The 24,258-nt window shown below is 39.9% G+C and overlaps 1 protein-coding gene across 5 annotated transcripts in view; it reads left to right on the forward strand.

Annotated features, from left to right (window-relative positions):
- ZMYND11 (zinc finger MYND-type containing 11) overlaps positions 1-24,258 on the forward strand; it is a 105,467-nt gene that overhangs the window by 77,169 nt on the left and 4,040 nt on the right. For 4 of the 5 annotated variants that reach the window (XM_071428618.1, XM_071428621.1, XM_071428619.1 and 1 more), the window contains 11 exons: positions 132-293; positions 9,103-9,180; positions 9,529-9,621; positions 11,075-11,162; positions 12,274-12,329; positions 13,118-13,195; positions 13,739-13,857; positions 15,698-15,905; positions 17,763-17,831; positions 19,662-19,934; positions 21,030-21,215. In XM_071428618.1, coding sequence (XP_071284719.1) covers positions 132-293; positions 9,103-9,180; positions 9,529-9,621; positions 11,075-11,162; positions 12,274-12,329; positions 13,118-13,195; positions 13,739-13,857; positions 15,698-15,905; positions 17,763-17,831; positions 19,662-19,934; positions 21,030-21,215 — 1,410 coding nt within the window. The remainder of the gene's footprint in view (positions 1-131; positions 294-9,102; positions 9,181-9,528; positions 9,622-11,074; positions 11,163-12,273; positions 12,330-13,117; positions 13,196-13,738; positions 13,858-15,697; positions 15,906-17,762; positions 17,832-19,661; positions 19,935-21,029; positions 21,216-24,258) is intronic. The other variant, XM_071428622.1, reaches the window with a different exon arrangement.

Here is a 24,258-nt window from a genome sequence, read left to right on the forward strand (position 1 = left end):
AAACATTATACACTTCTTAAAAATGTTTATAATGTCTAATTGCTGCTGGATTTCAAGACATATCAATTTTGTTCTTAGTTCCTGCAGATTTTGACAGAATGTCATACCAAAATATTTTGTATTTTTTGTAGGACTGGGAAACAGAAAATCATGACTGGTATTGTTTTGAATGCCATTTGCCTGGAGAGGTGTTGATATGTGACCTGTGTTTTCGTGTGTATCATTCCAAGTGTTTGTCTGATGAGTTCAGGCTTAGAGACAGCAGTAGTCACTGGCAGTGCCCAGTTTGCAGGGTGAGTACCTATGAGATTTCATGTGCTGATTAGAGGATTGATATTCATTAATAGATTTATGAAGGTGTCCAGATGGTCTGGCCAGGTTATTGGGTAAAGAACTGAATATTGAAATGGTGGTACATACCTAGAGCATCTGTACAGAGGTACCAAAATGTGGTGCATGTAGCAGATGGCCATTTTTGAAGACTCCAGCAAGTTTTACTTGCACAGTACCCTGTGCCAGAGTGTGCACCTGAGTGCAGTAAAGTGTGGGAGCCTTCAACAAGAGTAAACAAATTGCTGTATAAGATGCTACTGTTTTTACTTAATGTTGTTTTAATGAATCATTTTTGTATTTTGATGACTTGCATTCTTAATATTTTATTGGAATGGTATTTTATGTTGCAAAGCCACAATCATGTTACTGATGAGGCTAGTATCAAAAACATGGAGTTAAATCCTGCTTTTCATTTACTGATGTGGATTCTACTGGTGCAAAAAGGGCAATCTGGATTTCACTCATGGCATCCATATCTATGTTGCTTTTTCTTTAAAAATGCTATTCTTATGAGTATGGCAGGGAGACAGCAAAAAGCTGTCTTTCCAAGAATGGGCAGATATGTTGTCTACATGTCATTAGAAGGTGAAACATTCTGGTCAGGATGGTGCTTACTGGTACCTGGCCTTGAATCAGCCACATAGCTGTTGCTGTTGTCATCCCTGTGTCACCTCCCCAAATGGAGCACTTCACTAGGCTTCCTAGAGAGCTAGGCTCCCTTCCTGTGGAGGGAATAATGCACATGAATGTTTCAGATAAAATTGTTGCTACAGAAAGGCATAAAACTGCCACTTCCACTCTGCCTGGGATTGCTGGAGAGAGAGGCACTTCCTTTGCTAAAAGCTTGGATTAACTGTAGAGCAGCAGAGTGACCTTAGGATGATCTGTGCTGCAAGGAATGTAAGGTTTCAGGCACTTTGTGGGATGGGGAAGCAGTTGTTGAAAACACATGGAGTGTTTTGTTTCAAAACAGCACTTTTTCAATGCTGTTACCTTAGAGTGAGTTCCACAAAACCTGTTGTTGTTGTCTCAGATTGCTCTCAGGAGAGCAGATTGCTCTCAGGGAGCTCTCAGGGTTTAGGGAAATAGTAAGAAAATCAGGGCTACCTCAAGGAAGCTGAAAGTAATGAAAAGGAAGTAGTGGCAGGGAAAAAATGTTAAGAATAAAGACATATACTGTATTTCTGCATATTGAATTGCTAGCATTTAATTTAGTTATTCAATAGTTCCTCTGTTAAAAACAACAATTATGACCATATATAGATTATTTGCTTTCAGATTTTTAAATAAATCTCTTTCATAATTGTTGGGTCTTATTAGAAGTATTGATTATTCCTATAAATAGTTAAAATTAGGTAAACTGCATCCAGTATTCACTGTAGTTTGCCAGGAATTTTAGATGATGCCTGGTGAGGGTAGAGAATGTGGATGGCTTATGCCACCTTGTGTATGAGGTGGTTTCATAACATCTATCTTGTACCATGTCCTCAGAGTGGAAATGCTGAATCATTGCTGGAAATATGCTCTGATACATCAGCTTTGAGAACAGTTTGACTTTCACCATGAATCCTTGAAGTCCTTTATGGCAGTGATATTAAATAAATGTTTACCTTAAAAAGAAAATCCTGTGAAACTTGAGCCATGTGCTCTCTGCCTATCTTTCTGCATATTGGTTCCTTTTTTGTTATACAAATATTAAGGAGAGGTTTTGGGGGCTCTTAAATGCTTCCTGCCCCAGAGGTCTTTGGTTGGCTTAGTGCCTCAGGTGATGATCAACCTATTTTTGTGGATATTGCCACTGTGAATGCCATGGCATCCTTCCTCCCCCCGTGCCAGCCTCTCTTATTTTCCTTGTCATTAATTCAAATAGCTTCAAGCCCTAATTCTGCAAACCTGGACTAAGGAGGCTGGCACAGTCCCTGTAAGTCTGGGAGTCAGCATCCTTGTGTCAGTAGTCATCCTTCAGTATTCTGCTGCTTTCTCCCCACCCTCCTAGGAAATGGCTGCTCTAATTTCATTTTAAAAGCAAGAAAGTGGCCTATATTCAAAAAACTAATAATGTGGAGAGAGCCCTGGCTGATGTCCAGAGGGCATAACAGAGCTTAACCATCTTGCATAAGGGCACTGTGTTATCAGCAGTAAATAAGTATCTTAAAGAAAAGTGATAGCTGGGACAAAGAGATACATATATTTTCATATTTAATTCCATAACTGGACATGGCACTTTTCACTTGGAGATTTCAAAGCTCTTTACAAAGGTGAAATAAAAGTATGTTTAAAACATAATATATTGAGAGAAATAATCTAAGAACACTTCATTCTTATGTAAAGATTGCTTCTGTAATGCTGCCAAGGTCAGCAAGCCTTTGGATTTTTCATTTCACAATTGCTGGTTGTATTAGTTTGATCAACCAGTGCAGTTTTTATCTTGCACACTTGGCTACTCAGAAATATTTTATAAAGGCCATTGCTAAAGCTTTGTTCATAACTTAAAAAAATATTTTCTTCCCACATAATTTATAACAATCCTTTTCAAACCTTGTTCTGAACTCTGTTTGCCTGCTCGTGGTTTTTCTCCATTGCATCCATAAACAACAATGTCCAGTTCCTCATTTATTTCTTTTTTAAAATTGATGGTACCACTCTGAGTATTTTTGTACCCTATATAACTCTCAGCAGGAGTCAAAAGTCAAACAAAGTTCAATTCAAACCACATTGCACTGATTGAAATTTTTCCCTGACTGTTGACTAATCATTGTCTTAAGTGAAATAAATTGGCATTATCAGCAAAATTCCTGGTAGACAAGTCACAAGAGAAAAACTTAATATTGAATGAGCTTAGAGATTACATTTTTCACTACTGGAATAGTCCATTCCAGACAGGGTTAGTCTCCTCTGTCTCTGAAAGATATAGGAAACTTGTACATTTATTGCTTCTCTTCAGTTATATAAAACAAGGGAATTAATTTTCTTCAGCTGTTAATTTAGTACCTAAAGACTACAAAAAGTACTGCAAAAATACTAATGTTTTGGAGGGGGAATAGATATATACAAAATTATGAATAGGAGAATTTCGATCATGTTGGTGTAACTCACTATTATTATTTCTTGTCTAAAAATCCAAATTTTAAAAAAATGTAAGAAGGCAAATTTAAGCATTTTGATACATCATTTGTCACAGAGAAATAATTTTGATTCATGAAACAGAGGGAAAGAATTAGTCATGTGGTTTCACTTGACTGCTAAATTTTTTTTACAGTCATCTGAGAGATTGGTCTTCCATGTATATTCTTTGCAAGGACTTACAGCCAATTTACCTATCATAGTGGGTATTCCAATATTCCTGGGGTTTATACATAGGAGACCAAAGTAATCTGTAGAGCTTAAGATATTAAATACTGTGCTGGGAAGTATTCTATAGATAGGCTTTTTCTGAGTGCTAGCAGTGTACTGAGCATTTCCTAGGGTACATAAAAATAAACCATTAAGCAGCTCACAATCAACTTCAGACAAAATTTGACAAGTGAGAATGACAAGCAGTGGAAAGTTAGAAGCACAGGAAGATGGAGGTTACTTAAGTGAAGTTTTTCAAGTGCTTAGATCAGGGGGGTTTAGGCACCAGCTGTCAGTCAAGGTGGTGAATGTCAAATGCAAGGAGGGAGGAAAGAATTTTTATTGCTTATTTCATAGTGGCATGGTAGGAGTTTGAGACCTGGATGGGGAAACATATTCCTGAAACAGTATTTGGTGTGATCACACAAATAATAGTCATGGATTGGTGAGTAAAGGGCAGTCCAAGTGTAGGACCAGTTTTAGCAGCACAGAGCCCACTCCTGTGAGTGTTGGTCCTCACCAGTCCCTGCCATGCACCCTGGAGTCAATCAGGGACTGACAGGACTGGGCACTGCATAGCACATACTGAGTAAAGGATAAAGGAATTTGTCCACAGCAGTGGGAAAGCTCCACTTACAGCCTCCTACCACCTTCTTTGTGCAGATAAAAGCATATTTAATTCATATGATGCTTCATATTCAGAAGGTGCTTAATGCACCATACATGTAGAAATCAACTTGTGGATTCAGCTGTAACATTTCCAAAAGCACCTGATGCTTTAAAAAGTCTAATTTTACTGCATCTGATCATGAAAGAGGCACATTATAGGGCATATTTTGCTCCTGCAGAAGTTTTTCTGTGTGATGCTTAGGGCACACAGTGCATTGGTTGCTCTGAGACCCATTCCATGTGCCTGCATACCTTTCTTAATGGTACAGGAAACCTGAGGACCTGAGGGTTGAAAGTTTGAGAGGGCAGCAGAGCAGTAAAGCTTTCCATATGTAGCACCAAATTCCTCTGGCAATTTAAGCCCTACAAAGTCCAAGGGCCAGTGTGTAAGGCAAGAAGTTTCTGAAGAGCAGTGGTGAGTGTATGTTAGACTCATGCTCATAGTTCCCCTCTGCAAATAGACCCCTGGAAACCTGAATTTCTTCTGAAAATGCAACTGATGCCTTAGAAACATGTATCTGTCATTGAGCAGCCTTCACATAATCCATCACTGAACTGAAATGCAGCTCTTTGATGTGTGCATACACAGGACAGGTGAGAGAGGAAGGGAAAAATATTCATTAATGGGACATTACAGGGAAATGGAAACCTCTTTAAACAGTGCAAATGTAATTTAAATGCCTATAGCAAGACAGAATGCTGGCACTGACACCTTGCATTTCTTAGAGTTTTCCTATTTGTTTTTTCTCTTCAAATGAAAGATTGCAGCAACTGCAGCACAGTGGCCACTGCCACCCTGGGAGCTGAGAGCTAACTCAGAGTGCAGAGGTTTGTCACTGCCATCATCCCTGGTGCTGCTGCAGGATGGAGTGTTTCTGGGAAGTGCCCCTGGCTTCTCTAGCCTCATGTGGTTTGTAAAGCCTTGCAGTGAAGCCCTGCACTGTGAGCATGTCAGAATTGCTAAATAAGTCACACCTGCACAGTAGCAATATATTGCTACCCTCTTGAACAGCTAGGCAGTATAATTAATCTGGAATATTGAATATAAAGAGCAATGTAACCTTCAGGTTCCAGCTTCTAAGAAACAGATGTGCTGCAGAGAATAAGGCTTATAAAAGGTATTTCCTGCACCCACAAGAAAAGAGTTAGGCTGCAGGCTTGGCCTTTCACCTACCAAATCTCATTAATCTTCTACATGAAGATTGCTATTGGGAAGGTTATTACTTCACTCCTTCATCCCCTGTCTAAACACATAGGCCTGACCAAGTGTTTCAGTTCCCCTTGATTCAGAGCAGGAGGTTTGCAGCTCTCTCTAAAGCAGGGGTGTGCCTCAGGACTTGTCCATGCTGCAGGTGAACCCCAGCAGGCAGCAAAGCCCCACAGGGCTGCACTCCCATGTCCCCTCAACTCCCAGCTGGGAAAGAACACAAAACAAAGGTGGTGCAAGGGCAGTCACTCCCCACCCTCTTGGATAGATCAATGCCCAGACAGTTTCTGAGTTAAAGATGGCTAAATTGCCCCTAAGCCCTCTCCTCTTCCTTTCTGTGGCTGGGCATGAGGTTGCATGGCATGGAACAGCTCTTTGGTGAGTGCAGCTCATCTGCCTTGTTGGGTCTTCTCCCACCCTCTTGGGCACTCCCAAACTATTCACTGTGGGGCAGAGTGAGAAACTCTAAAGGCCTTTACCCTGTGCTCAGCAGGAGCTGCAACACCCATGTGTTACCAACACATTTGTGTTTTGGTCACAAATCTAAACCACAGCACCATACCTGCTGCTGTGAAGACAATTCATTTCATCCCAGCCAGACCTGGTACAGTCCCCTATTAAGATAATTTATCTCAAAAATAGGCCATGTAAAAGTATAAGGATCCTGACATTTTAGGGGCTGGATTGAATCTCAGCAGGCTCCTTGAAACAAACTTGATCTTGAACAACATCTATTTTAGTAGATATGACAGGGAAAAGAAAGTGGATCTTGCCACTATCATTGTTTTTGTTTCCTGAAAGTAGGAAATTAGAAGACCTAATTTTCATTTCTATTTGCTTCTATATCACTCTGCCTACAAAGGGACCTGAAAGTGGGTATATTATCTTGTGTCAGAGCAATGTAAATAGATTTTATGCAAATCATAGTCTCCATCTAGTATTATCTATTTTCTTGCTCTAAGTGGCTCTAGGTTGATGACTCTGAGAACACTACAAGTCTTCAAAATACAAAGGAGAGTTTTTTTATTAAAAACTTACACATTTTCCATTATAACTTCCAAAGAATGTGGGAATACTACCTCCTAAATGGCTAATTATTGTTGAAAAGTGAATGAAGTGCTGGAAATGTAACTGGCTTTCTACAAAGGGTGAGCAACCTTGCCATAAAAAGACACTTTGCTGGCTCATAGGCTCCAATTCCCTAAATTTATTACCTTTCAAAATTTAGTAGAGGAACATGAAGAACAAGTTTTTCTTAAAATAAATCAGTGTAAGGAATTGAAGGAAAAGTGGAAAAATTAAAAGTTTGCCAGAATTGGCAAGTTAATTATATAATTTTCATTGGTGCTTAAGATGATATTAATTGCTGACATCAATAACTATACAAAGCCAGCTATCTATCTTTTCTTATGATCTCAAGGATAAGACTGTAAACCATCTATCTCAACAGTCTCTTTCAAACTGTCTTGCCCAGCAGGGCATGAAAAATGGTTCACATGAATTCTGAAATACTTTCAAAGGATGATAAATTCCAGAGCCATGTCAGAAAAAGAGGTGTAGGACTAGTCAGTGCATGTGAGTTTTATTGTGTCCTTATAAGTTTCAGTCTTTTAAAATGCTGTGTCATTAGCAAGCACACAGCACTCCAGTGCCTGAAATGACAAAATGACAGCAGTGTTTCATAATGCAGATAATTTAATGCACATTTGGGTTTTCATTTGCAGTGGCAATGTTGGTTTATGAGAAACTGAGTAGGTGATTTGAATTCCAGCAGAATGCACTTTTCTCCTGGTAGTCAGAGTGAAACACGAATATACAGAATGTGATTCAGATATATAGTGCAGAATAAATTCTCTGTCAGTCCACAGTTTGGAAGGAAAGCCAGGCAACCATTAATATTATGAAAATAATGCTTAAAGGAACTGTAGGTTTAGAAATACCTGGGGCTGGCCCTTCCCACAGGAGAGTTTTTCCCAGTCAGGAGGAAGCTGTAGTGTTGTTATGCACCATGCAGTGTCTGAGTAGGCTGGTGACTGAGCTGGTATTTCAGCACAGTTTGTAATGATTCTAATTGCTGTTAAGCAATCAAATGAGCAGCTTTGCAGGTAGTGCTGTGTACAGTTTTGTTTCAAGAAAGGTAGTAAGTACAATCCTGAGATGTATAGGTTGCAAGTTTGCTGTAGCACAGGGGAACAGCCTTTGGTTTTCGGTGTCCTCAGTGTCTTGCAGGAGGAATATAAACAGGGGAGACACAATCAAATCCTATCAGCTTTTTTTATGCTAATGTGTAATTTTATTCTTGCCAAGTAAATTTGTAAAACAGGTGCTCTGTACTCAATGTCTGTGAGCCCTATGTCCAGAGTCATATAGAAGTAATTCAATGAAAAATAGCACACTTCTAGTGACAGATAATTTTTAAGCCTCCTTTATTTACATATTAGAACATGGATTCATTTTTTCATCTGCACAATTATGTGGATCTTGCTGAAGGCCATCAGATTTTATAGATGCAGGTGTAACTGAGCCAATTTGGTCCACACAGTTTGCACACAAGTGGTGAAATGAGGCATGAGAAGGGGAGAGCTCAGCCTGGCAGTCAGTGCACAAGGTGTGAGGAGGAGTGAATGCCTTGCAGGAGACGTGAGCAGTTAGGATAATAGATAATAGGATAATAGAAACAACCCATGCTGTTGTTTCACTGTGCTTTTGTTTGGGAGAGCTACTGTAGGTAAAAGCAGGAGGAGGTAGCACTTTGCGGGCAGCTGCTGTAGCTCTGCAGAGCCGTGCACAGGGATTGGAAAGGATGGGCTGCTTTGTAAGAGCACTTAGGCATTTGCAGAGACACCTTCTCTCTGGCAGCACATTTTTGGTATGCAGGGTTCCCACTAGCTTGGTTATACTTTGAAGGGTGGGGTAAGTCTCTATAATAGTCTAAAATGAGAAGGGAAAGCTCTGGACCCTGAACTGCTAAAAAGTAGTGATCTGTGTTCCAGAATCTGGATTAAATTTTGTAAAGGAAGAACCACAAAACTCCCAGACTGCTGTTTCTTGAGCAGTAAAAAGTGCTCTGAGTTTCTACTGGCTAGAGCCAATTTGTCTTCCTCCCAGATGGTGTCATTTTGCTTAATCAGCACATAATTTGTAGATGGTACAGGATATTATTTTTTAAATTATTTCTTATTTTGCTAAAATTATTAATGCCTTGCTAATAAAAAGACCATTAAATAAATTTTCAGCTGCTCCCTAAAATTACTTTCTTCATTGCTTTATTCTAATTAGACACTTTTTTATGAGAGGTTCTGACAAACTATTATGAATACAAGTGGAAATAAAACCTGCAATTTTTCTGTAGCTGAAGTTCTCAGCCCAGACATAATTCAAAGTAACAGATATGGTGGTAGTGACGTGTTAGTGTTACTAATTTCTCAGAAAAGATTTTTCCTAAGAAATAGTGTCAAAGTTACCTTTTCAAATCAAGTGTTAATGCTGAGGAAATGTTTATTGGCTGGATTTTGAAGTCCAGTTTAAAATACTGATATGATGCTGTTTTTTTTTGGCAGAGTATCAAGAAGAAAAACACAAGTAAGCAAGAGATGAGCACATACCTGCGGTTCATCGTGTCCCGGATGAAGGAGCGGGTGAGTCTGAGCTGGGGGCTTTGCTCAGTCCCTGCTGCACTGCACAGGATCATTGTGGGGGCTACAGGAGGGTGGTTTTTATTTCTCCTGTCACAAGCACTGTGTGTGTTTTCACCTACACTTACCAGGCCCTGAGGTTTGGATCAGTCTCACCAGGGCCTGTGGCTCCTCTGACATGGAACTTTTCAGATGTGAGACAAACCCAATCTCATGGGTTGTGGATCCCCCATTTGCCCTTGTGTAGTCCCCACCTGAAATATTCCAAACTATTGCATTTTCTAATCCTCTTTTATGTGTTTTAAGCAGATTCTCAATGCAATAACAAATACTGTCTCATGGTCCTTTCAGGCTATAGATCTAAACAAGAAAGGGAAGGACAACAAACACCCAATGTATCGAAGGCTGGTGCACTCAGCTGTTGATGTTCCTACTATCCAAGAGGTAGACTGACTTCCTAACTTCCACACTGGTTTGGGTGTCTTTTAATAGTGAAAGTTTAAAAAGCCCTAATCCTGTTTAATTCTCTTTGTGATCAGTATTTCAGTACTGTATCCAGCACTAGGTATGGAAGTTTAACATGTCAAACTTTTCCTCATAAATAGGTAATTGAGTAAAACCATTTTCAGTGGTTTTCAGAGAAAGAGTATCCTCAGTTCCTTTTGTACTAAGGTTACACTAGCATCTGCAGGTAGCTAAAATCTTCAGAGAAATTACTGTTTAGCTTAATCAATGAGTATAGACTCAAGTGCCTGTGTGTGCTTCTTTGGCCCAATGTTTTTGACCATATTCTGATTTCAGTCACTATGCCCTTGTGTGGGTGTCAGCTTTATAAACATCTTAATGATTCATAAAGAACCAATCACTTTGTTGATCATGAAAAACCAGACTCACCCAAAACATCTGTTTTGCATTAATTGTTCCAAAAATAAAGTACTAATAAATATATTGCCCCTTTTTTCTGAGCCAAAGGTCTGATCATGACTCATACAAATCAACTGCACATGATCATAATAAACAGCATATTCATCTTTACTCATTCCTGCAACTGGATTGTAGGCAGTGCTGTGGTATATCTTGCCCTTTGCAAGCACAGATGTGAAGAGCCTTTGTTTTATTATTAAAATGCACAAATAAACAATAGCTTCACTGACAGTTTTGGAGACCAGCACTGCTGCTTTCTAGAAGTGCTGGCAACACTGGTTGAGCCTGAAAATAGGCCTGGCCTTCCTTTCACTCTGTCAACTTCTCCTGCTTCCATAGAAGGTCTTTTGGCTCTGATAGCATTCTACAAGCTGATGTTGTTTTGTTTGATAATTGGAATTGTCATAGATGTTCTTGAGAGAGCCCAACTGAAAACACTGCATTCCCCATTGGACAAAGCCATACTAAGAAAATGAATTGCATGGCTCCATGTAGGCATTTTTTATGAGTTTGGAAGACTGGGACAATCAGCTTTCATCAGATAACACAGACTATCAAGTGAAGATCCTGGAAGCTCAGTCCTGAAAGGCAGTCAACGTTGATTTGAAGCTAGCTGATATTTTAAGGTACAAAATGTTCACCTCAGGGAACATTTTTCAGTTTGAACAAATGTTCTGGACCACACCTTATGCTGCAGTTACTGCAGCTTCATCTTCTTACAACCAGGAAAATCTTTTTTAAACTTGGTCAAGTTCTAAAGGATCTATTTTACTTCTGGGCATTGCATAAAGGGCAGCCAAAGCTCAGGTACTAACAAACCATGTCAAAGAGTTGTAAGTATTCCTTTTGTATGCAGGAAAAGCAGTGTCTGATCTGTGTTGCATAATGCAGACTCCTGTGAAAGCTTCTCTGCATAAAGCAGGTAGAGCACTTTGAAGAGTTTTCTCACAGCCTTGTGTTTTCTTTTGTGTAGAAAGTAAATGAAGGAAAGTACAGGAGTTATGAGGAGTTCAAAGCAGATGCTCAACTGCTTCTACACAACACAGTGATTTTCTATGGAGGTAAAATACTACATTTACTGCTTTGATTTGTCTTTATTTGCAGGAAACTCACAAGTCCAGGATGAATTTGGTATTAAGTAGTCTTAAGTGTGAATGAGGTAATTTTAAAGCCCTTAAAATTCAAAGTGCATGATGACTTTTCAGGGTCTTTTCTGGCCACCTACTACAAAAACTATTTTCATCCTCCCTGGATAAACCTCTTAGTGTAAATTACACTTTTTCCATCCTACTTCTTCTTCAGCAAAGTCCTAGGTCAGTCTATACTGCAGATTTTTGCCAATATATGTAAGTTTTCCTAGGGTAGGGTAGGGTTTTCTGTATTGTGTCAGCAGAAATATGTACTATGGGCATATTTCTTTTACTTTTGGGCGATATCTGCCATATTATGCCAGAAAGTGTATCTACATCCACACCAGGAGTGTGCTGCTGGTGCAGTGTGGAGGTACAGCCATCAGAGAAGCTGCCAGGCACTGGGAAGGTAATGAGTGACTGATTGGAAGTCAAAAATCCCCACCACCATGTCCAGAAGCTGTAGCCAGGTCCTGTTTTCCAGCACAACCATCTCAGGAAGGATGTGGTTGTCCCCTGCAGACATGGCCCCCATCAGGGGCACTGGCAGGAGGGTGGCACCGGTCTGAATGCAGCCCCAGCAGATTCACACTGGGGCTGGTGGGGAGAGATGTGAATATGGCAAGAGAGGAATACAGGGGGGTAAAGGGACACTCAGGGATAAACAGTCTGTGAAGCATCACTCAGGGCACAGAGCAGAGAGGAGATGTTTTAGGACAACTAGAGTGTGCCATTAGGACACAAGCAGAAAAAGGAACTGAACCCATATTAAGATCAACTGTGTCTCCCTGCTGCTGCTCCTCCTCAGATGTGTACTTGCATTGTTCAGTGTAAAAGTAGTATTGTGGCATATAAATATGACAGAGAAAACAAATATTGAACTGATTGTTAGAAAATTTTAAATGGAAGGGCTGTCCAAGTGATCAAATTATATTTTTTCTTCTTAAGTGTGACAATTATAGCATGAATGTCACAGCTGCAAATCTTTGTGAGCACTGTGATCATACTGGGATTGTTTACACCATCTCTTTTTCATTTCCAGCGGACAGTGAACAAGCTGATATAGCAAGGATGCTTTACAAAGACACCTGCCATGAAGTAAGTACTACCAAGTAACCAAGATACTTCATATTCATTTAAAAACCTAAGAAATTATTCTTCATATTACAAAATAAAAAGCATGTGAAATTGAACTATAAATTTCCTCCAGATAGTCTAGGAGCTGATTCAGAATTCCTTTTACATTTTCTTTAGGTTTTTGTTGTTGGTTAGGTTTTGTTGTTGGGGTTTTGTTGGTTTTTTGAGGGTTTTTTTTGCAACTAGATGATAATTTTAAAAACACTGGTATTCAAATTTTAATTTTGAACATAATCAAGCAATACAGATTTGGACTAGAAATAATTGTACTTACGAATATAAATTTAATCTGATGTGACATTCCTACTAAATTCTCTAATTGTCATTAAAAAAAATTGTCATCATTCTCTATATTCAGGGGAGACCAAAAAATACAACTGAGGAGCTGGCACACTTTCTCCTTTTGTACAGTTGAATTACTTCTTTCACAATGTACTTTAAATATTTGATGAATTTTAAGAACTGTTCTTTGCATTTCATCTATAATAGATCATTAATATGTCAGTTAGTCTTCTTCCTCTGCCTGGCTTTTCTGAAAAAGAAAATGAATTATGTTTCTTCAGGTTGTCTTTCAGCCTCTCACAGCCCACCTCAGTTTCACACCTTTAGTTTGCATGGACAGAAGTAACTCCACCAAATTAGCAAGCAGGGCTGAAAAATTTTACTACTTAAGGGAGAGGGATGGTACTGAAATCACATAAATAGGATTTTTTTTGCTTATTTACCTTTTTGTTGTTGTTGTTTTTCAGCTGGATGAACTGCAGCTTTGCAAGAACTGTTTCTATTTGTCAAATGCACGACCTGACAATTGGTTCTGCTATCCTTGTGTATGTTGCTGACACAGATTTTTATTTGTTTGCTTTTCTGTATGAAAGCCTGCAGTTTTGGTGTCATTAATGCATTGAATATTCTATTTCACAGGGCTTGTTTCAAAAGCATGGTTAAGACTCTGTAAGCCTGGATATTTTACACAAGTGAAGTGTTGATTGAAGTTCAAAGCTGTAACAATATAGGTTATAAACCTTGGGTATCAGCCAGTTACAACAGTTTCACAAGAAAATAAGGAGCTTACAGAACTAAAACTCTGCTCCTGAATGAAGCCAGAAAGACAAGTTAATTTTTAGGCTGCTTAGGATCTCTGTTTTCAATAGACAGTTATACCCTTTTCAGACTTTGCAGTTTTAGGGGGTTTTTTAAGTTGATCCAAGCAATCTATCTAACAAGGAAATGTAAGAAGATAAAAGTGAAAATAGCACTAGACACAAACAGTAACCAAACTCTTAAGGTACTTGCATAGTGTTACAACAGAATATTTGTGGGAGATAGCAATATATTTCATATCCACTAATAAATCCAACTTCTTTTTCCAGATACCTAATCATGAGTTGGTTTGGGCCAAAATGAAAGGCTTTGGGTTTTGGCCAGCCAAAGTCATGCAGAAAGAGGACAATCAAGTTGATGTTCGCTTTTTTGGCCATCACCACCAAAGGTAATTTATTAATTCCATGTGCTGCTTTTTACAAACAATATTAAAAGAATTTATCTCATCTGTCATGTTGTAAATCCTGGCTCAGCTTGTTGCCAGCATTAGAAATACTGAACACTTTGCCATAATTGCTTTAGAAAATCTGAATTTCAGTCTAACACATCTGAAGTGTCCAAATTCAGTGGCTCAGAGGTTCTCTGTCCACAGTTGCCGGAAGGATGTTCCTTAATGCCTTTTTAATTAAAGACAGTAAGTGAACTTAAGCTGTTTCTTCAAATGCGTAGCAGTGTCCTAATCCAGGCCAAGGTGAAAATGGGACAGAAATGTACTCCTTCTACCAGCAGTATTGACTTCAGGCAATTTCTCACTTGAGCTGAGGCACTACAATTTTGTGGTTTGGTACCATGATATATATCACAAATGTTTGTGTCTCACTGCTAGAACATTGACAGGCCTCCTGCTGGGAGCCAGTTTTCAATTTCAGAGAATCCCTCTTTACACTGGAAACTTGTCTCTTAGAGATCAGCTTTTGGTTCTCTCTCCAGCTGGTTTTTCAGCATTTGGGAAGTTGGTAGCAGTGTGACAGTGGATGTACTGGTTTGGATTATTTTACTGTTTTATTTCTATGCCTATAATGTGAGGAGAAGAGACATTTCTAAAGTAATTCATGGCTGTTGGGAGATGATATATTTTGGTGCATCCCAAAAGGACCTAGACAATTCAGTAACAGTGTTTTAGTAACTGTTTATTCAAATTGCTTTCATGTAACTTGCACAGTATATAACACCTTTTCACCTTGTATATGAGCTACCAAGACTTTCTAATAGTTATAAAGTAAGTAAAGGATCTTTACTGGTGTCTCAGTCACAGAATGCTTTTACCTTGAATCTGTTAATGAATACAGTTTATTTCATTAGTTATCTTTGGCTTTAAGTTCACACAGTTTAAAATTACTTAATAAAGGAACCTGGCACCAGTGGAATGAGGTGCTTGCAACTTCTTAAATATGTGCTGGTACAAAAGGCAAAGGATGTTTAACTGCAGTGCAATTGCTTAGTTACTGTGCTGGGCTTGGACAAAATGCACAACTCCTGGTTGGTGTAAATTGGCATTGTTTCTTTGTCTTTACTCACATTAAATTTATATTGCAAGAATCAAGAATCTTTTCACAAACGTCATTTGTTGAGTATTTAATCTGTTAGGTAGATGTGCATGGCAGTGACTCTATATCCAATGTCCAGTGTTGCCTGGTGCTTGGTGTAACCTCTCAGAATGTCAAGACCTGCCTGTCTAACTCTCTGAGGATTCTCTGAACACATTTAAGTGGACAAAGTAACTTTGGAACCATGTCACCGGCATGAATTCAGTCCAAATAAGCATGACAGTCCCCATGGAAGTTCAGTCCTGATAGACAGGGGCCCGGGACACAAAATGTTTATATTCAAGGTGAGGAGTTTGTACATTCCCTGGCAGTTTTAGGAAAGAGGTGAAGAGCTAAATTGGATTAGCATATGGACCTCCAGTAAAAAAATTGTTTCTGTGTCTGAGTCAGGGCATTTAGCAAGAGAACAGATAAGAGATGGTGCTGGGGAAGGTTTGTGGCTCATCAAAAATGAGAGAGACTTTAAGCCATAGCACCAACAGCTAACAAGTATTTATAATAACAAAAATGTCTAACAGCATGCAGTCCATTTTTTCAAATGTGTTGAGTTAAAAAAAAAATCAAAAAGGAATCGTCAGTGATCGGCCATTGTGAAAAACTGCTTTTGAAGTCCCTTTCTCAGGTTGAGATCCTTCACCTGTATTTCATGTTTCTGAACTGTCTGTTCTGTGTATTCAAAAGGGCCTGGATCCCCTCTGAAAACATTCAAGACATCACAGTGAACATCCACCGGCTGCACGTGAAGCGCAGCATGGGCTGGAAGAAGGCCTGTGATGAGCTGGAGCTGCACCAGCGCTTCCTCCGGGAGGGCAGATTCTGGAAATCAAAGAATGAGGACAAAGGGGAAGAGGAGGCAGAGTCCAGCATCTCTTCCACTAGCAATGAGCAAGTGAGTGCTGCTACAATATTAGCAATTGGGGCAATTCATTAAAAAGTCAATGTGGTTTTGATTAATGTGCTGTTAATTAGCTGTGCTCTGTCTGCAGGTTTGTGAGAACAAGAGGTTTCAAAGACTTATCCCCCCTATCATTTGTTCCCCCTTATATCCCTATCTTGCTATCAGTAATAGTAAGAATTTAGATTTTCCTCTTTCCTCAGTTTCTTGGGTGACCTTTGTGAAGTTTCAAAGTGTTTGTCACGTACAGCACCTTGATGAGACAGATCAAGATTTCTAAAGTTAAACAGGAATGCTCGAGTCAAATGTCACAGATATCAGATGGACTGCAACACTGCCTTCTTGGAGCCCTGTCAAGGGACAGCCCTGTGGCTGCTCACCCTTTTCACAGCTGGAGTATGTTCACTTTGAGCTCTATTCTGCCTTCAGATCCACAACTAACACCAGCCATGACATTTTCAGCAGTCCAACTGAAGTTAGGTGCAAACATTGCACTTGAGGACCAGGTGACCAGCAACTGATTAAAGTCATTAAAAATAATTCTGCAAAACAAGAAAAATCACATTGTTTTAACAAAGAGCACAAATGGCCAAGATCCAAAGCTTTGCATTTCCACATGGAAATTCCCATATCATAGCTGATCTTTACTAATCATTCATTGTTCAAGAGGGTGTTATATATTCACTACTAGTGACTTGGCAGTGAGATTTTCATAGTTTGCAGGATGCTTCTCTGTAGCAGCCCTTTGGCAGCCCTTTCCCTGGCAACACCTTTACTCATTTAAAACCCTATCCTTGCTCTAAGTCTGTATTTAAAAAAAATCAGTATATTTTTACCCTCTTCCTTTGTCCTTTTGTCAAACAGGTCTATCACCCAGTCTGGAACTAAAAACTTAAAAGTTTATAAAGCTCTATGTTGTGGTGGGAGGTTGTTCCTTATCAAAGTGGATTTAGGATTTTTTAGCCTAGTTTCCTTAGCTACCCCTTTCTAGTCCCTTTATTTAAAGTCGTGTGCGCAGTCATACAACAGCCTGTGATAAAACAGGAAAATGGTCACAAATAAAAGAACTGGTATTTTCCCTTTTTTTTCAGAAGTGTCAGTCACAGGGTCTGAAGTGTCCATTTACATATTTTCTCTTCAATGCCAACTATTCATCCTTGACTTGGCTAATGCTTATACCTGTTTTACTGGTTTCCCAGGTACAGGAACACAGGAGTAGCCATCAAACTCACTGTTCTGCTGTAGTCTGCAATATCCTGTTACTAAGACTAGCTAGTGTTAGCCATCTTTCAAAAGCAGGCATAAGAACTTCTCCACAAGCACTGTGAGATAATTACCATCCACTTAGATCTCATCCTTGTTTCTGCTGCAAGCTGACTTTTATTCTAAAGCATAAAGTTCCACACTCCTCCATTAATAATCCAGTCTGGGTGATCTTACCATATTTATATACTTATATTGTCTTTATAATCACTGCTGTTTTCTGGCATCCAACAAGATCTGATTTCTAAGTATGGGTCACTGATATCAGAATATCTCAGAAAACAAGTGTTTGAACTTGTGTGTGCAATGAAGAAAGGAATTATTAAGAGTATTTTAGCAAGTTCATGTTGAATGGTAGAATTTGTTCTTTAATTTTATTCCTTCATGCAGTCATAGTCATCAGTGATAATGTAGAAAGTTTATTGTGTGTACTTCTCATTTAAGAACATTTCATTAGCATTTCTATTTGATACCCTAAATAACTGCAAATAATCACAAATAAAAGGCACATCAGTCATGTTACAATGAAAGTCACTTAAATGAACTAGTATTGGGGTTGATTCAACATGCTTTTCCTAATGTTCACAGCTGAAGGTTACTCAGGAACCACGAGCAAAGAAAGGACGACGTAACCAGAGTATGGAACTCAAGAAAGAAGTGAGTAACCTCAATTACTGTGTTTGTAGAGATAGCCAAGTACAAAAAGTCTGAAATTTTAATAGGCACTCCTTCAATTTCAGTCACTTTTTAGTGATGTTACAGTATTAGCCTTGGAAGTTCCAGCCCCACAGCTTGGTACTCCCTGCTAACCAGTGTAATTGTGCCTCCCAATGCAAGCAATGTGTGTCATCATTGGAATATCCTGTATCATGAATAAAGCAAGCCAGCTTACAACATTACTTTTTTAATAACAAATTCAGGATATCAGAAAGCCCATAAACAGCAAAAATTAGGAAGTTCAATCGAGACTATTAAGTTTATGAACTACCTTACCCACTTTGTCTGCAGGGCTTCCCTGTGTATCCCGCTTGCTGGATCAGGGAGCCAAGGGCTGCGCTATTGCTCGTGTACACGAGGGGGCACTTACAGAGAGAGCCGTAAATCTCTTCCCGAGCCGCCAAGGAATCTTTCCTGGCCTCCTTCCAGCTGAGAGGAACGCTGAGAAACATTTGCACGTATGTGTGTGTTTTCTGCCAGAGGACTCGGGATGCCCGTGCAGAGGAGGCTGCGGGTACTGTGGCAGCAGAGCTACGGAGTGGCTGGAGCAGCAGAGCTCTCTGTAGAGCAGAGCTCTCTGCGGTGGCTGGGACAGGGACACGGCCACTCCTCATTCCCGGGCAGCTGCCTCCCCATGGTACCTGATCCTGCAGGAGGCAGCCTCATGGATGGGGACAGTGACACGCTCTCTGCTCCCTGGGGCACAAACTTGGTTTGAGTGCAAGATAGGGAGATTACAGGAGGATGTCTCACCATTCTTACTGTGTTTTCTGTCAAGCAAATGCTGTAATTTGCTTCATATATTTATGTCTTAACATTTGCCTTCTTAGCTCTGATCAGTGATCCAGAAGTCAGTCAAAATGACCTCTCAGAGAGTAATTGATTGCAAAAGGGAATACACAGTCAGCCTTTTGAATGGTGTGAGCAATGCTTCATCACACAGACAGGCACAAAGTCCAGTCCTGAGCAAAGCTTTGTCTCTACACTGCTAAATGAGCATTAAAAGATGTAACTTTAATTTAAAAAAATTGTTGATGTCTTCAGACACTTCAAATAGAAATAAACATTTAACAAAATAAATTTCTAGGAGTATAACGTCAGTCTGTTCTAAAGAGCAGGAGCCATTGGTGTTACATTGTAATAATACAGCCAGCTGAATTCAGCACAGTACACTACAGTAACAGGGACTTCTTTCTTGGTAATTGTGTAATTATACAGAGCCTCTGTGGTCATCAAGTCGAGTTCCATATTATTGGAAGCAAGACGTAGACTCTCATTAGCCTTTCATCTTCAAAGGACCTTTGAAGTACTGATCAATCTTTGCAGCACTTCTGTGGAGTCAGTGGAATATCTCCAGACTCCAGGGCAGCCTGTTGGGTCAGAGTAAGCCCAGAGTTTGCCAAAACAATCCAGGAGCCTTGGCCATGCAACTACAGTCTCTTTAGGCAGAATGTTGTGGGGGAGAAATATCTCTAGCAAACTTCTAGTAATCCCAAGGAGTCAGCACAGCCCCAGAGGTTTTTCATACTTTTGGGGAGGTGAGGCTGGCTGAAGTCAGAAAAGCCTGACCCAAGAGCCTGCCCACTCTCAAGCTGGTTTTCCATGGGATCCCACATCCCTTTAGCACTACAGGTCTTCAGCAGACACCTTTCACATTAATTACACTGATTTTACTCACATAACATTTTTTCTTCAGGGGGACCTGAAAAGCGAACAGGTTGACTTGTTCTATTTTGATATCTGATTTACAAGTTTGTTCTTTCTCTGCAGGAGCCAGAACCTGAAACTGAAGCAGTAAGTTCAAGCCAGGAAATTCCCACAATGCCTCAGCCCATTGAAAAAGTTTCAGTCTCAACTCAGACCAAGAAGTTAAGTGCCTCTTCTCCAAAAGTGATGCATCGGAGCACCCAGACCAGTAATGATGGAGTGTGTCAGAACATGTGCCATGACAAATACACCAAAATCTTTAATGATTTCAAGGACAGGATGAAAGCTGATCACAAAAGAGAAACTGAGAGAGTCGTGCGAGAGGCAGTGGAAAAGGTAACACTTGTTGAACACCACCTACCCTGGGTTGAGGAGAGTAGATTGTGGGGATTTCTTCACATTTTTTTCTATTTTTGTTAACAACCCCTCTTACCAAAATGAATAAAAAACGTTTTCCAATGAGACCACATAAAAATAGTCTCCATTATTGCTTTTTTAGACCATTTCTATACCAACAAACCTACTTTAAAGAGAAAACTCTTGACTTTTTTGATTCTTGTCCAGTGAAATCAGTTTGTGATCCAAAACTGAAACTAATTGTTCATTCATGCCAAAGCCTTTCTCTCCATTGTTAAGTGTGATTCTAAACAATGTCATTGTTTAACTGCTAATCGTAAGTAATTCTTCTTTTGCCCGTCTTCTGACCTAAAGATCAAATTGGGTCACTGAAATTTGTTTGAGTTTTCTTATCTAATAATAACCTGTTTAAAATTCAATGTCTAAGCTTGACCTGGTCACCTTTGCCTAGAGAGAGCAGGGAAATTTGGAAGATGATTTGTCTGACTCTTTTAAGTACCTGTCTTAAGATAAGATGAATTTCCTTCTGGATGAAGGACTGTGAAATGAACCTAGGGAGTTCAAGTGTTAATCCTGTAGGATTAGGACATCAAATGTTTACATACCTGAGCAAGGGCAAAGGAACCTCACTGACAATGAACACTGAAATAAATAAATACCTCTTATTGAACTCAGGGATGTTCTGTTTTGTATTTTCCATTGTGTACTTGCTGTAGATTTATATGCAGTTGTAGATTTGGAAAAAACAAAATATTTTAAAAGAGAAATTAATAAATTTATAAACTGATTGAGCAAATTTATAAACTCATTGAGCAAATATGCATAGAACTTATTTAGCTGTTATTGTAGATGCCTAGTAGAGTAGAAATACAGTGACATTTTTATTTTGATTAAATCTGATTTTGTTATAGCTCTAATTGAGCAATTTTTTATTTCCTAAATAGGATAAATCTCTAATTAGGTGACCCCCCACCTGCATCAGTAACAGAGTTTTAAAGAGTAGAGGTTTGATTAAGACACTTTTTTAACTCCAAGAGCTGTCCCTTGACTTGTTTTGCTGACTGTCTTTGGCAGCTGCGCACGGAGATGGAGGAGGAGAAAAGGCAGGCTGTGAACAAAGCTGTGGCCAATGCACAAGGAGAGATGGACAGAAAGTGCAAGCAGGTAAAGGAGAAGTGCAAAGAAGAATTTTTAGAAGAAATTAAGAAACTAGCAGGTCAACACAAGCAACTGATTTCCCAGACCAAGAAGAAGCAGTGGGTAAGTGTCAAAAATTTATCACAAGAGAGTTAAGTGGAAATGTATCATGCATCCTGCAGGCAGTTGAAGGGGTTTTCTTCCTTGCTTTTAACTGCCCTGCTCTTTCACTGTTCTTTCAGCATTAAGGCTTTCTCCTTCATATAATTGTTTCAAATCTTCTCCAAATTTCAACTTGGTGTTTTGATTACTTTCCATCTCAATTTGTTAATGCTAACAGCAACATCTTCTCAAGTCCAATCAGATCTTAGTATCAAAAATATTTTTTTCTAAATGCAGTTTTACTCTGTATAAGACATGCTTTGCATTATGTTCACACTCCTTTGATCTTGAGACCTCAGAGGGTACAATATCTGGCTGCATCAATTTGGATTCCCCTGCTAATAAGGCTGTTAGTGATATCCTTTTGGCCTTTTCGTCTCCTTGCTTTTTCTATAGCTTTTTTATATTCCTTTATATTTAAGACATGACATTCTGAAATGTATTCCTCTCTTGTTTGGTCCTTAAGTGCAGCTCTGCAGCACCAGAGTTTTTGTAGTTTACACTACAAAAACCACGTTGGTGTGCTCTCTAGAAAAGTGAGAATAGACATCTTACTGTTCTGTTACACACCACAAACTTTCCCCTGCTTTTATTTGGATTGTGGCTGGTGTTTTCTCAGGCTGGAGTGTGTCCTCCCACATGGCTGTACAGCACCTAGCCAAACACTGCAAGAACCATAAACTGTGCTGCTTGCCAGGAGCAGAGGGCAGGTGGAAACTGCTGAGACCTGGCACACACACAGACTTTGCTATTCCTTTGTTAATTTTCACAGAACAGGGGAGCAAAAGCCATCACTGAGGAAGTCCCACAGCAATGTGGCAGTTGTCTGTAACACACAGAGGTGTGGGCACAGGATTGTAGCACTGGTGGGGCTGGAAAGGAGCAGGAGCCTCCAGGAGATGGCACCAGCCAAGGGACAGCCAGTCCTGCCACCCCCTGCAGCCCCTTTTGCCTTCTGCTATAAAAGGCTGTTTTGCTGCTGCTCAGCCTCATTAGTCCCTGTGCTCACATGAAACAATGGTCCCTGCAGGGAAACTCTGCTCTGGAGAGGAGTGGAAAAAATACTCAGGCAAGACAGTCAGTCACTGACTATCACAGTTATGAGTTTGGTTTTTGGAAAGAGAGTAATTGCTTCAAATGGCAGAGCTCCTGTAGTCTTCATTTCTGTTCTTCACAGAGGTTTTACAGTGGGTGTTATGATGGTGCAGTGCTTGGGTCTCTGTCAATAAGAGAATTCCTCCCTGTCTACCTGTCTCTGCAGACCAGAGAAGTTGTTTTTGACTGACTTGATGGAGTGACTGTGTTCAGTGTGTCACCAGCTGCTGGGGCTGTGTGCATGTGCTCACCTGTGGCACTGGAGAGGGAAATGGAATTGCCTTTGCCCACTATAGAATGTGTCAAATTACCTCTGTTCTGTCAGCAGTGAAGAGCACACATGTGAACCACTGTCACCATTCAGCTGACATGCACTAACTGGGGCACAATAACATCATTGTGAGGCTGGACTCTTAGCTCTAGCTGCTTTTTGGGAGTTTTGAAGGTAGAATTTTCAAGACAGACTGACTGGATTTATCTGCTCCAATGTGCCTTTACCATATCCTTCAGACTAATCAAAAAATGCCCTGGTACCACATCACTGAATTTATTAATGAGGGCATAAAGCTTCTCTACTGAGCAAAACAATCAAAAGATAGAAAGAGTATTTGACAATCTTGCCTATTTCTGTGGCCTCAAACTATCTGTCAATCACCACCCTAAATGAAGGCATCATGCAGGCAGCTGGTTTGCATGTGGCAGGAGAGGGAGGGTCAGGATAAACACCTCTGCATTCAAGCTGATGGATCTGCCTGCCAACACACAGCCCCAGGCAGCTGGACTTGGTCCAATTACACAATCCCCAGTGATTCTTCCTTCAGTGGTACTAATGACAGTCCCTGGTGTGTAGTACTGCACTTGTGTGCTGCTATTATAATGATACCTCCTTACCAAAATCTCATGTAATTAACACACATACTAAATGAGTTTTGGTGGCTTTGCTTTTTAATTAGGAGCAGAGACCTCTGCTTTTGTGTAATGCTGATGTCTATGCTTGGGAATACAGCTGCTATTATTCACACTGTATTTTGTCTTTTTCTTATACCTAAAAAACAAGTCCAGTTGGGATAAAGAGATCATTTTGCTGGTGGTGTACAGGGACATGAGATGTGCTTCCAGCCCTCAGAATACTAATGCATAGTTAAAGAATAACAGTTCCTCTTTCTCTAGCTGGTCACAATTGGCTTACCCCAATTTCATTTTTATACCTTCAGAAAATTTGGGTTTAATACAGATACCTCAAGTAAATAGCAAAGAAAAGGAAGGAGTGTAAAGGCAGCAGTAACAATAATGAGATTATGCACCTCCATGGCCTCCAGGGTTCAGGCTGGAGTGCTGGTCTTGACAATGTTTCTGTTTTAGTTTCTCCAAATTCTTTTACTTTTGTATAAGACTCATTTAAATTGGTGCATAGGTAATTTCCATTGACAGCTTTTAACTTTTTTCTCTTTCAAATCTATTTACACATATATTTATTTTAACTTGCAACAGGTGGTCTTTAAGTGAATGAGCATTGTCTGTGATGTGTACTGTCTGAAACAAAACCCCAAGTGATTGATAATGTTTAGAAAGAGGAAAATACAAAGGAAAGAGGAAAATACAAAGAAAAGAGGAGGCCTGAGGCCAGCTGGCATTTTGCCTGCAGTGCCACATGTGCTGGTACCAGCACAGATGACACTATTTTCCCTTTGTAAGTGGAGATTTACATCCCACACTTATGGCCAGCATATGTAAAGGGAAGTGCAGGACCCACAGATCAGTTGTCCTCTCCTGCTGTAGCATTTTTTGATCTCTCCAAGCCAGCAGATGTGAATTTGGTCTCTGGGCTGAGGCCCATGCTGTACATAATGGAGAGCCACAGCTGTTCCCTGCACCTTTCCAGCAGATGATCCTGATGGCTCCCACAGGC

Source organism: Agelaius tricolor, unplaced genomic scaffold (assembly GCF_023055355.1).
Source record: "Agelaius tricolor isolate 1412-34295 unplaced genomic scaffold, bAgeTri1.0.p SCAF_6, whole genome shotgun sequence".
Lineage (NCBI taxonomy): Eukaryota > Metazoa > Chordata > Aves > Passeriformes > Icteridae > Agelaius > Agelaius tricolor.